Source organism: Diplodia corticola, assembly GCF_001883845.1.
Source record: "Diplodia corticola strain CBS 112549 chromosome Unknown scaffold30, whole genome shotgun sequence".
NCBI classification, from domain to species: domain Eukaryota; kingdom Fungi; phylum Ascomycota; class Dothideomycetes; order Botryosphaeriales; family Botryosphaeriaceae; genus Diplodia; species Diplodia corticola.
The window spans coordinates 343,018-356,069 of NW_017971509.1; the positions used below are offsets into that span (position 1 = coordinate 343,018).

At 56.1% G+C, this 13,052-nt stretch overlaps 5 protein-coding genes across 5 annotated transcripts; 3 read left to right on the forward strand and 2 right to left on the reverse strand.

The window, feature by feature from the left end:
- Positions 1–917: 917 nt before the first annotated feature.
- Positions 918–3,497, forward strand: BKCO1_30000107 (u-box domain-containing protein; the record flags this gene model as incomplete). The annotated part of the gene is made up of 3 exons (XM_020273872.1): positions 918–1,887; positions 1,944–2,588; positions 2,653–3,497. The coding sequence occupies 3 exons, from the start codon at positions 918–920 to the stop codon at positions 3,495–3,497; spliced, it is 2,460 nt and encodes an 819-aa protein (XP_020129734.1).
- A 401-nt stretch (positions 3,498–3,898) lies between these two features.
- On the forward strand, positions 3,899–4,843 carry BKCO1_30000108 (cytosolic fe-s cluster assembly factor cfd1; the record flags this gene model as incomplete). The annotated part of the gene is made up of 1 exon (XM_020273873.1): positions 3,899–4,843. One exon carries the CDS (start codon positions 3,899–3,901, stop codon positions 4,841–4,843), a length of 945 nt encoding a protein of 314 aa, XP_020129774.1.
- A 336-nt stretch (positions 4,844–5,179) lies between these two features.
- Positions 5,180–6,132, forward strand: BKCO1_30000109 (zygote arrest protein 1; the record flags this gene model as incomplete). Its single annotated transcript, XM_020273874.1, has 2 exons — positions 5,180–5,191; positions 5,254–6,132. 2 exons carry the CDS (start codon positions 5,180–5,182, stop codon positions 6,130–6,132), a joined length of 891 nt encoding a protein of 296 aa, XP_020129775.1.
- Positions 6,133–7,079: 947 nt separating this feature from the next.
- On the reverse strand, positions 7,080–9,038 carry BKCO1_30000110 (uncharacterized protein; the record flags this gene model as incomplete). Its single annotated transcript, XM_020273876.1, has 2 exons — positions 7,080–8,867; positions 8,934–9,038. The coding sequence occupies 2 exons, from the start codon at positions 9,036–9,038 to the stop codon at positions 7,080–7,082; spliced, it is 1,893 nt and encodes a 630-aa protein (XP_020129711.1).
- Positions 9,039–9,473: 435 nt separating this feature from the next.
- BKCO1_30000111 (garp complex component) lies at positions 9,474–12,859 on the reverse strand (the record flags this gene model as incomplete). The annotated part of the gene is made up of 3 exons (XM_020273877.1): positions 9,474–9,636; positions 9,689–12,551; positions 12,607–12,859. 3 exons carry the CDS (start codon positions 12,857–12,859, stop codon positions 9,474–9,476), a joined length of 3,279 nt encoding a protein of 1,092 aa, XP_020129710.1.
- Between the last annotated feature and the right edge of the window lie 193 nt (positions 12,860–13,052).

Genomic DNA, 13,052 nt, shown 5'->3' on the forward strand with positions numbered 1-13,052 from the left:
TATTATTCTTGGAGAGTGATGCAGAGACAATGTCACGCTGGGGCGCTTTTGTGGCGCTCGTGGCGTGGTCGCTGTCAGGATTACGGAGGATCGCTTTCCATGGCATTCTTCTCCGGGCTCATCGACCATTTCCGCCCTGCATTTACGAAGAATACGGTACCATCGTCAAACTGCAAGTGGCCTGATTCTTGCGCTTTTGGATAATAGTCGGTCGGGGTGTATCACATGCACTCCCGGGTTTATGCAAGATGCGATATAATTATTAATATTTAGCCGCCTTTTCTTCGAGTCGCGCTTCTTCCGCACGCCCTTGATTTCATCGATTGTGGCAAGCTAACAGCTTCAGAAAGGGTTTGCCACTCACATAGCGAATTGCACCTCTAATGAAACCGGTACGAGAAAAATTGAAATCCTTTGACCCAGTCACTGTGATGTCAAGCTGTCGACCGAACGAGTGGCCGATGTCCTCTAGGCAGAGACACCGGCTGGGCCTCGGTAGCTGCATCTTCTGTGAAATTCAGCCTTGTTTGATTCGAATGGGTTGATCGGAGCTAGCGGTGTGAGAAACTAGCACGGTCACCTCAGGAGAACGCGGGGTCAGCATAGCCACATCCAGCCCAAACAGGCATCAAGCAACGATCCGGAGCGATCTGTTGCATCTCTACCCACTAGATGCGGCGCAGCAAGTTGTGAAGAATCCTTCGCCCACCAAACCCCACACAAATGTACCGCTGTTGCCTTGGAATTCTGCCTCGCAAACCCCTATCATCTTTGTAGCACCGAATCGTGTCTCTACGACCTTGTGTATTTCAAGCGTCTCATGTTCATGAACCAATGGCCAACCCAAGACCCCAAGTATCTTTTTCTCGGTCTCCTTGTCTCCGTGATTCATTTTGTTGTATCCATTCTTATCGAGAATGGCCTCTCTCCCCGTTTCTCTCAAAAAAGAACTGCCCGACCAATCAGCCACCATGCCCGGTATCGGTGCCGAAAGCCCACCCGCTGATGACAAAGATTGGGAGATGATCGACGAAGGCTCACCAATGGCGGGACAGAAAATCGATCCTACATCGGTCGGGCTCGATATCCACCGTTTGCAGGGTTCGGACGGAATGGCCATCTCAGTGCGGTCACCGAAGAAGACTCCGACCATCTTGGGCGAAAAACAACGCTTTCCGGTGGACATCGTTTTAGTGATTGACATATCAACAAGCATGGCATCGTTTGTCGAGTGCCCTAAGGAGCAAGACGGCAGTTCTGGGACGGGGAATCGATCCGGAAACGAGCCCAGTGCCCGCCACTCGATCTTGGACTTGGTGAAGAATGCAACACTTGCAATCATTGAGAACTTGGATGAGCGAGATAGACTTGGTATAGTCACGTTCGGATACGACGCTGAGGTAATATCATCCAGCTTCTCCATCAACATGAATCCAAATGGTGGAATTCAACTGACATGGAAACGCCAATTCGCGAAACAGATACTCCAAGAACTCACCTATATGACTTGCGAGGCTCGCGAATCCCTCATGACGAAAATCCAGACAGTCGGAGTACACGGCGCAACGAACATGTGGGCAGGGCTCCGGAAAGGGTATCAAATGCTATCAAGTGAAGGCCAAGGGCCCGTGAGGAAGCCTGATCAGCAAGCCCTTTCTGCGATATACCTGCTCACGGATGGCCAACCCAATGTCATGCCCCCAGCGGAGGGCTACGTGCCAGCGTTACGCAAATTGGTCTCGCGAGGAGTTGGAAAGGGATGTGACTCGGTCATACCCTCGCTTCACACTTTCGGCTTCGGATACAGTCTGCGCTCAGGACTGCTGCAGGCCATGGCCGAGGTAGGTGGAGGGTATTACGGGTTCATCCCTAACGGATTTTTAATGGGTCAGTCGTGCTCGTAATCATTAACGCCGGAGCGGCCCTCAAACTGATTTGTGCAGCCACGATCTTCACGCACGCCATTGCGAACCTTTTTGCGACATTCACGACATCCGCAAGCCTGAAGGTGACTGTCTCTGGCTGCTCGAAGATGCCGGAGCCATTGAAGGGAGCGGTTCTGTGCAGATCAAAGGAAGATACACTAGATATCTCTCTTTACAACCTCCAGTATGGCCAAACACGCGAGATAGTCCTTTCTTGGCCGACGAACGAGGACAAGTCCAACCAGAAGCCGATCACGATAGCCGCGGCGCTTGAGTACACTGGACCAGGGCTCGGTTCTCAGCGAGCAGAGGCCGTCATGGAAGCCTCACAGATACCAGCGTACCCTAACCGCGCCTTGGCCAAGTACCACGCGCACCGCTCACTTGTTTGCGAGTTTCTAGCTTCACTCTCCAAGCAAGATGCCGAGGAAGAATACTTGCCTATCCCTGCGGAGGCTGAGCTGGACGATGCCCTGTCCAGGCTTGATGAGCTGATCCAGAAAATCAAAGCGAGCGCCCACGCAGGTAGCGATAGCCAAGAGATCCTGTTCGATCTCGGGTCTGGTCTCGAAGAAGCGCGAGCGAGTGCAGGCGACCCAGCCGGCCAAGTGTTTCAAGCCCTGTTCCGACCAGAATATTATCAAACGTGGGGGAAGCACTATCGTCAGTGAACACCCTGATCAGAAGTCCACGCACCGGCTTCGGAGGCTAACCGTACGTCGTATAGTGCCATCGCTCCTCCACGCGTACAGGAACCAGCTTTGCATCAACGACAAAGACCAAGGGCCCAAAACGTTCGTCAAGAACAACCCTCTCTTCGCAAAGTTCAAGGAGGCCCAGAGCGATTCCTGGGACAAGGCCGGAGACCGGCTCATGGAGATTGTGAAGAAACAGGCCCAGGCGGGTGCTGGGCCGCGGTCACACTCTCGCGTGCTACCTTCCGTCTCGCGCGTCTCCATGGCCGCCTACAACAGCCCCCACAATCCTTGCTTCGCCGGGCCGTCGCGTGTCCTCCTTTCGTCTGGCCAGCGCGTTCCAGTGCGCCTCATCCGGCGGGGGGCGTCTGTGCTTACGCCGGCTGGGCCGCGCCGGGTGGCTGCCGTTGTCCAGACGTCGCTGAGCAGGGTGGCGCTGTGCAAGCTCGGCGGACTCTTGGTCACGCCCTGGCACCCGATTTTGGATGCGCAGAGCAAAGAATGGGTATTTCCGGCCATGGTCGCGGATGCTCGCGTCCGACGCGGGGTGAAGGTGTACTCACTGCTGTTGGAGAGGAGCTATGGGCCGGAGGCGCATGCGGTGAACGTCGGTGGTCATTGGTGTGTCACGCTTGGGCACGGAAAAACGGAGATGTCTGCAGAAGATGTGCGGGGGCATGAGTTCTTTGGAGACTACGCAAAGGTGATGCGAGAGCTGAAGAGGCTGCCCAAAGGAAGCGATGGACTGTTCCGTTGTGGCGGTATGGCAAGAGATGGGGCGACGGGCTTGGCTTGCGGGTTCAAGAAGCCGATTGAGGGGCATGGCCGGGCCCAGCGACGGAACGTAGGACACAGAGTCATGGGTAGGTGTTTGTGAGACTAGTACCTACGTTTCTTGCCAGGCATGACCTGCGGTTGCGATGAGACAAAATGGATTTTCCTATCCCAATTAAGGCTGGTTCATAGCCACATTTGCTTCAACTGCATACACGAAAGACGTCCGTAGGTGTGGGTGCTGGATGAAAAAGGCGACCGCGAGAGAAGAAGAGTCGCGGGCGTGGTTGAGCGGCGGCCAGCGGCAGCGACTTTCTGGCGGAGCGCAGCGGAAAGTCTTGGCGCGGCCGGTCTCGCAGTGACGTCGGCGGGGCTTTGAAATCAACCCACCTTCAAGAATGCGACAACCCATCCACACCGCGCACATTGCCCCCGACTGCTGCGCCGCCCCCGTTCGCTTGTTTCAAGGCCCGGACTGAGCCCGCTCGCTCAACGACACCCACCATGGGCATCGAGAACGTCAAGAAAATCGTCCTCGTCCTCTCGGGCAAAGGCGGCGTCGGCAAGTCCAGTATCACCACTCAACTGGCTCTCACTCTGTCTCTGCAAGGCCACTCCGTTGGAGTCCTCGATATCGATCTCACTGGTCCATCAGTGCCCCGCTTCTTTGGTGTTGAGGGTTCCAAGGTCACACAAGCCCCCGGCGGCATGGTTCCCGTGCCCGTTCATGACGCCCAGACAGTCGGCCAAGGCAGCCGGGCAAAGAGCGCAGGCCCGCTGTCCGTCATGTCGCTGGGCTTCATTCTGGCAAATCGCGGCGACGCGGTCATCTGGCGCGGCCCCAAGAAGACGGCCATGGTCCGCCAGTTCCTGTCCTCGGTCCTGTGGCCGCCTGGACTGGACTACCTCCTCATCGACACTCCGCCTGGCACCTCGGACGAGCACATCTCTCTCCTGGAGACACTCCTCAAAGACACCGCCTCCAACCCGTCGCAGCTGGCCGGTGCCGTCGTCGTCACCACGCCCCAGGCCATTAGCATCTCGGACGTGAAGAAGGAGCTGAACTTCTGCACAAAGGTTGGACTGAAGGTACTTGGAGTAGTGGAGAACATGGCAGGCTTCGTATGCCCAAGCTGCAGCGAATGCACAAACGTATTCAGCAAGGGCGGGGGCGAGATCATGGCAAGAGACTACCGCGTGCCGTTCCTGGGAAGTGTGCCTATTGACCCGGCTTTCGTCACATTGGTGGAAGAAGGAAAGCGGCCCGTCTACCCCCAAGGAACGGTCATACAGGGCACTGAAATGACTACGGAGGAGAGCGCCGGGGAAGCTGGCGAGGCGAGAAAGGAGCCAGGAGAATTGGTCGACAAGTACACGAGCTGTTCTTTGTACCCGCTGTTTGACGCCATGGCTAAGCAGATAGTTATAACTATCCAGAGCGATACTTGAAAGAAAATGAAAAATTAAAAGGCAAAGTGTCACATCCGTTTCGCTTTCGTATTGGAATCGGGCCCGACGCCCATGATTTTGCCGATGAGAGACCCATGTTCTCGATGAGGCAGCTGGCGCACAGGTGGGCACACACGGAAGGTGCGAGGCTGTGCGGCCGGTTGGGAGCCATCCGCTCCTGCCAACACATCAATTAGGCAGTTGCGGAATCCGGGCGCATATAAACATCTCGGCTGCTGCTCCCCCCACTCCCACTCCCTCCTTCTTCACCAACTTTCCTCGGCCCGCAAGCTTGGTCCCCCTGCCTCCGTCCAGAACCAGCACCAGTCAGCCATCATGTCCAGCCAGGTAAGCGAGTGCCACCGCCTCTAGCGATTCCGATCTTTGAAAGACACCTGAATACTCTCCAGGTTCAGCCGGTCCAGTTCGAGCTGAGCCGCCACATCCTGAAGAAGGTTGCTTCGGCCATCAAGTTTGACGAGAGGGCTGACGCGAGCTGGCTCAAAATCGAGTTCATCCGCCCCAGCACTGAGTACGGAGTCCCCATCACCGTCGATTCAGACGATCCCAAGTTCTTCAGGATCCAGAACATCTGGGCCACGGCCGTCCAGGCCGATCCGACCATCAAAGACGAAGGCGCCCTCATCCTTAAGGCTAGGAGGAAGGACGGAACTCCGGTCTCTGCCATCGACCCCAGCAAGTACCACGTCCCCTCTGACGCAGTCCAATCCAACGTCACTGCCGAGCCCGCCCGTCACCCAAGCCTGAGCAACCTTCGTGGTGCATCTCCGTTAGGCGCCAGCAAGGCTCCCAAACTTAGCCCCACTGCTGTCACGAGCGCTTCGAATCTCCGTTCAAGCGCCTCACCTGAGGTTCCCGACAACACCATGATGCATGACCGTGTCCCCCATGCTGGCGAAATCCAGAAGCCGGATGGTATGGCTTCCATACTTGGATCTAATCAGCAGAACGCGCGCCGCGCTCCTGGATGCGACACCGAGGCCTCTGAGGCTCCTCGTCGCCGTCGCGCTTACAGCGGCTCCACTGTGTACTCCCCTGCTACTACTACGGTCACGTTCCAAGCCAACATAACCACTGGTCCCAACATCGTTGCAGTCCCTTTCGACCTTGACAACATCAACGAGTCCATCGATGACATCGTCGCCTACGTTGACTGGAAGAATAGTGAGGTTGGTCGCGCCAGCCCGGTCGATTTCAAGACGTTCCTGAGCATCATGCGCTTCCGTCCCATTCAAGCTAATGCCGTAGTCCTACGCAAGGCGGAGTGAGGGGCTTCACATCCGCATGCCCTACTTGGACTCACGCTATTCAGTATGGAGCCATAGAACAAGGTGTCACCGAACCGGCTTCATGTTGCAAGCGGAAATGATGTGCTGGTGGGAAACCGGATATTTCCGGCTGTGCTGAGATCGGATATTACTGGGTAACTTAGAACGGTTGGATAGAGCTCAACAGTCCATAATACAATCAAGCCATGTCCAACCGCTGCTGCGCAAGCACTTCGCCAAGTCTTTTGAGTCTCTACTGTTCATACCCATGCTTCAATCACCAAAGTGCTCTGATGAATGGACATACCGATGGATCGTACTGACTGAGGACATATCCTTCATATCGTGGTATACGACAGCTTTGCACTATAAATGCACCAAAGAGGTCGGCTGGTATCTTCATTTCTGACTGTCTAGAAACACAACCGTGACTTCAATCGAAAACGAGTAAAATTGCAAAAGAGTGTCGCGTGCTGAACTTGAAAGAGGCCCAAGGTACTTCAATAAAACGAACAATCCCATTTCCTTCCAAAGAGCGACCATCTCCAAATAACTACGCAACGCTGAACCAGAAATACCAAATCATCTCCAGAATGAATCCGTGAATAAACCCAATTAATCCCTCCCAATACTGCAACGCATGAAATTGTTCAAAGCCGACAAGACGCAAGAGCCTGCAAGTGCCTGTCATGAATAGGAGAAAAAAGAAAGTTCGCATCAAATCCGTGTGCTCGCGAACGTCTGAAACGAGGTGTATACAGAAAGAAAGAGCGAAGCGGCGGAGGCCGGTATGAGGGTATCGCAAAGACGGTCCGGGGTATCATATGCATTGGGGGAGAAAAAAAAAGAAAAAAAAAAGGAAAACCAGCATTTTTGCGGGTAATGTTCGTCCGGGAATCGTGGCGGGATAGAGTGTTGACCGTTCCCGGTCTTGACTGTGTTGCCGTTTAGAAGTAGCGGCGGCCCATGGCGTCCTGACCGATGGTGCTGCAGCTCTCGATCGCACAGCCATCCTCGCAGTCGTACATCTGCGTGTTTTCGGCGGGGACGGGGCATTTGGCCTGGCGTCCATCACCGTTGTCGCAGGTGCGAGTGTCGCCGAGACCGGGGAGAGGGATGATGTTGAGAGGGTTGCTGCTGTGGAGGGCGTCGGCGTGGCTCTTGGGGGGATCGCTGCTGAAGCCGTCGGTGTAGTTGATGGGGAGGATGCCGGTGGGGCGGCTCAGGCTCACGGCGATTTGGTGGATAATGTCATCGGCACCGACACAGCCGCGTGCAGAATAGCCGGTGATGTGCTGATCACCGAAGCCGCTGTCGTTGCGAGGCATGTCGCTGGGTTGGGGAGGCATGTCGTGGCCGGAGGGTGACTGGGAGGACTCGGAGCAGGTTGCCCAGCTTGGCTGGGAACCGTCACTGGTAGGGTCGCTCTTCGCGCTTTGCAGAAGCAGAGTCAGGTTGCTTTTGTAATGTGAGCGGACGTGTCCATCAGACGTGGGAGTAAAGGGATCAGAGCCATACCTGAGGGACTGAGGCGCATCCTCAACAACAACAGGCTGCTCGACAGTAGACTGTTGTGCAGCGTCGTGCTCCTCGAAAGCGACCGGGCAGCCATTGTTGCTGGGCAGACCCGGCGGAGCCTTCAAGCCCACGGTCCGCCTGTTCTCCTCGCGCCACTGCTCTGCGGCAGCGTATTGCTCCTTCAATGCAGCTTGTGCATTCAGGTGCTCAATCATCCTCTGCTGGTTTAGAGCCTCGGTCTCTTGTTGGCGCTGAGCCGCTTGCGCCATGGCCTGCTGCCACGTTCTTCCTTCTCGCCTCTTTTGCTGCCTCGTTTGACGAGCCTGCTTATAGCGAAGTTGGATGCTCGAGGGGATACTGTGGGCGCGGAAGCCGCAGCCAGGCTCCTCGGGTAAGTTCAGGATCTCAGGATCACCAGTGAAGCCGGCGTCGGTCTTCTTGATGATATTGCTCAAGAGCATTGGGTTCTCCCTGGTTGTCTCGACGGGAATGACGTCCGGGACGCGGTTGAACTCGGAGTCGACCGAGAAGCAGTCCTCGTCGATCTCAAGCGGGCCGTACAGGGCGCGCTCTGGCTTCTTGCCCTCGGCGGGAGTGGGTGCAAACCTGACGTGGTCGCGCGTGCTGGTCGTATCAAAACGGCTCTCGCTCATGCTGGGACTGAGCTGAGGCACATTGTCGAGCGCGAGGGACAAATCTGAGTCGTCGCTGGAGTTGCGAGTGTGTCCAGAGTTAGGCTTGTGAAGAAGGTTGCCCTTGGGCCAGTGATTCGCTGTGACCTTTTGGCTGGTGACCGGAAGCGTCGACGGCGGAGCAAGGCGGCGTATGTCAGCGCACAGCTCATCGCGCGCACGAGATGAGGCCCTGGAAGAGGATGAAGTGGAAAGAGGCGGCGCGGGCACGAAGCGCGTCACCGGATTCGGGACAGGTTCGCGACGAGGAGCGCGCTCGCCGCAAGGGAATAACTCTTTGAGGCGGAGAAGGCCATCGCGGAGTGTCTTGAGCGTGGGGCTCTCGTCGTGTTTGTTGCGGTCGGTCGGAGGTGGAGTGTTATCCTGCTCGATGTTGGCAAGTGGCTGCGTCAGCTCCGGCTGCACCAGGCTGGCCGGGGTGACAGGAAGCAATCCCTTGCGGGACGCCATGACGGAGGTTTGGTGAAGAGTGTAAGGCTGTTGCGGCGCGAGTGCGACACAGGCGGGTTGTGTGGGGAAGAAGATCTAGAGAGAAGAAAGAGTAGGACGCTGAGGAAGAACGGAGCGTGAAGGAAAGGGAGAGCCACTTACGGTGTGAACTGGAGCTCGCTTGAAAAGTAAGAGGCTGGCGGGCTTTATACGGAGCTGAGGTGAGGTGAGTGAGGTGAGTTGTTGAGCGAAAGTGAAGTTGACCATAAACAATGCGCTCCAGCGCCAACACCTTAACACACCCCTCCTCAGCGCGCCCTCTACGCGCGCCCCACCCGCAAGCCCTGCCCGGGGCAATCACTAGCTCTCGCCGGGCGGCTGTTGCGGGCGCATTCGCGAGCATCGCCTTGGAGGGACACACGGACACTGACCACTCCGGTGGCCTGCCCATGTGGCCGAATGGGCCGCAGCGACATGTCACCTTGGGCAGTCTTGAAGTAAAGGTAATCCACGGGTTGGTATTGGTATCCAAACTCCGCCATCTCGCAAGCAAGACACCCGCCTGCAACCGGTCCGGACGCCTTCGCCAATGCAGTAAGCCGCTCTCTCCAAAGCCCATCGCAAGAATAACACAATAATTTACATCGCGGCTAATTTATGCGCATGACAAGATGAATCGGAAATGAAGGGTATAAGGGAACTTTATTTGCCTGCCTCAGCACTCGGCCAGTTCGAAGTGGTCGGAGTAGTGGCACCCGCCTCGACCACCTTCTGCTTTACAATGTCGGTCATGTGCGTGCCGATGTCGCCAAAACCATCGATCTTGTTCAGCTTGCTCTCAAAGAGCTCTGCGTCACGTAACAGCCTGCCGCTTTGTTAGACAATCTACACCATTGTGCAAGTAGGGAGACACTTACCTTGCCTTGCCAGCGCCTGTCCGCACCAGCGCTTCACGGAAAGCCTTCCCCCACTGCTCCCTATAGCCGGCAAAGACAGGCGTAATGATGGACTGCACTGACGGCTCGGGCAAATGCCTGCTCAGTGTGCGGTGGAACGTGTTCGTCTCCTTGGTCAGTGTCTCCATGTGCGGGCTGGCCTGCTGCTCTGCTGCTGCGTCGAAGTCTATCTTCTTCATTGCATTCACATGGATATGCAGGCGCTGCGTCATGATCTCGATGAGCTTATCGTGGATGTTCGTCTGCTGATCCTGATACAGTCGCCGCATCTTGTCTAGTTCGGCGAGCGATGTGCTGGATGAGTGGCGGCGGATGAATTCGCGCAGATAGGGAATCAGGGTGATGATGAAGTTAAGTGCTTGTGATGCGAGAGCAAGATGCTTTGTAGTAATGCTCTTCAAGCCAGCGCTCTCCTTTGCTCCGGCACCGAGAATAAGCTGGCAAGTGCGCGACTGGAAAGTGCGCAAGTAGTCCAGCAAAGTCACTGCGACCTCGGCTGTGATACTGGGTATGACCGCAATGAGATTTTCGAATCGGTCAATCCCATCCAGGGCAAACATGGCACAGTTGACCAGCACGTACTTCTCCTCGTCGATGACCGCATTCCTTGCTTTGGTGGTCCCATTTGCTTCGCCGTTGGTACCTTGGCTCTCGTTCGGCGGTGTGGCAGGCACACTCTGCCAGATCATCTTGCTCTTTGTCCATTCTGCAGGGTCGCTGTGCATGGCTTCTAGGATCCTTGCCAACACCTCAGTCTCGTGTTCGCCGAAGTCTTTGGCTTCCCACTTGTCGGCATCCATGGTTTGGCGGAGCTTTTGATTCTCCGTCTGTCCCATCATCGTGACGAATTGCTTGATCTGGCTGTCCACGACGCCCTTGAGCGCGGCCCCGGATCGTCCAGACACAGCCTCGCACTCATCAGCGAATAGCCTATTGATGAGGAAGTACCGGAGGAAGCGTTGCAGCGGCAGTCGAACAGATTGGTCTCCGCGGACCTTGAGGATCTTCGTAATTTGATTTTGAGCCGCGTCCACGGATTGCCCTAAAAGACTAGACATATCCAAGGACTGCATGAGCTCTTCCTGCAGATGGCTGTTCTGAGCTGGCATATCTGAAATGGGCCTGCCGAGGTATCCGTCCATATTTGCCATGTTGGGACTCTTCGGAGGGGATCTAATTCCTGGAGAAATCGCGGTCCCACTGGAGACATCCAAAAGAACCTTTGTTTGGGTGCTCAATCTACGCAGAGCCTCGCCGACATTGGTATAGATATTAACGAACAGTTGCTCGGCATCCTCCCAGTCGAGAGAGCGCAGGTTCCGGGCGAGAACCGATGACTTTTCCTGTTGAGAGGTCCTGCTGCTGGCGCGGGTTGACGAGGAGATGGTAGATTCAGCATCGTCATCCGTTGAGCTGGGAAGATGTTGCCGTATGAGGACTTTCATCTCTCTGGTGACTGCATCCCGGTAAGCGGCAGAAGCTACTGGTGTATGATTCGACCTGCTCAATCCGTTTAGAATGGCGAGCATGTTCGAACGAAACCCTTCCTCCATTTTATAATATGCAGGAAGAGAGGTAGGCGGTCTGTTGTCGCCCCTGGTGCGGAGAGATGCCGATGCCCAGCGTTGAAGCGTGTCTTGACTGGGTACGCCTTTGATGTGTCGGCGTAGGTCACCCATAAGGGCCTCGAGGAATCTAGACTCGTAGCCCTTCCCGATCCGGGCTCTGAGTTGCATCATGCCGTCAGAAAACCCATCCAAAGCCTTGAGCTCTCGTAGATCGACGAGATCGCGCGGAAGATAGGGGGGAAGCCACTCCTGGTCAACCGAGCCAATAAGCATCAGCTCTCCTGAGACAAGCATTTCGAGCATGTCCAGCCGGTCCAAAGCATCTTCCAGTTTCCCATCTTCTATTAAATCTTCACAATGAGCAACTCCATCGACGACTGCCCGAAGTTGATCCACGGCTTCGCTGAGTTTGCGGAGATTCTCTCTGCGCCTCTTCATCCCTACTATTTTCAAACCGCCGATGGCCATGTCCCGATCAAGCCTGTTCAAATCTTCTCGCAGTGACTGAATGCGCGCTACAGAATCTGCTGCTTGCGACTGAAGCTCGCGCAGTGACCCTAAGGCGGCGAAGAATGACGTCGACGCCGTTGATATCGAGGAAATCAGGTGGATCTCAACCGTGTCCATGTACCATGATAGTTTTTCCTGCAGGATGGCATTCGTTGCGAGAGCTTTCCTTTTCGGTGGTGCCGGGGCCTCGATGGAGCCATTGGCATCTTTCGAGCCTTCTGCGCCTTGCGGCGGCTGTTGAATCACTTCCGACCGTTCGCTCACCACGTCAAATGTGCGCGGGTTCTCAAGGCGAAAGTCTTCCTGGAAGTACACGTCCGGAATTGTTGATAGCGGGGTGACGGCTGTTGGATGACGCTTCGAAGCTCCTGCGCTCGATCTCCTTCGCGGTGATTCTATGGGCGAAAGCGAAACGATGGACTCCTGCCGGGATGAAGGGCGCCTTCCCGGTTGCTGGTCCTTCAAGCGACGCTCTAGTATCTCGGTGAACTCATCCCTCTTGGAGTCGCGGCGGAACAGCTGTGCTGCGACGTTGTCCGAATCCGACTTTGCGCGCTGAAATGCGTCGTACAGCGACCCAACCTGCGAAAGGTATGGCTTGAAAGCGGATGGTTCGACGTGTGGAACGTTCGTTAGGGTGACCGGGGGGATGTCTCGAGTGGAAGGAGTCTTGACGGCGGAGGGCGCGGAAGTATAGGGCAGCAGCCCCGTGCGGACGATTGGGGGCTGGAGCAGTGTTGAAATGGCTGTCGCAGAGTCAGTCAGCTAGCAGCTTTGCGAGCATTGTTATGCGGAATACACCACCATTCTGGCCAGTCTCGGTCACCGGTCCAATGTGTCTCTGCGACGATGTATCCAAGGCTCCCCCGATTGAGTGTATGGAGCTTGCGGTCGAGCCGCGACGCGTCGACTGATAGCGCGCGCTTTGGCTGGAGCTTGGTCTTCGGGTCCAGTCCTGCTGGGGGAAAGGGTACTGAAGGCGGTTGGAGGAAAGCGATGACGGCGATTCGGAGCTGTCGGTGGACCTCCGAGGGGAGGTTGGCCGCGAGGGCATTGTCGGAATCCGGTAGAGGGATACGCGGCGGGCGGAGGCATAGGGAGCGCGAAATATCACCTGGAGGAGCGGGCGAGGGTTCGCACTATCATCGCCGCGGCCAGGACTCCGAGGGTGAGCATTGCTTGCTGGTAGTTGGCCGCGACTGGAGGATGACAGCTAGCTCGACGGCGGCATGCCTCAGGCATGAAAA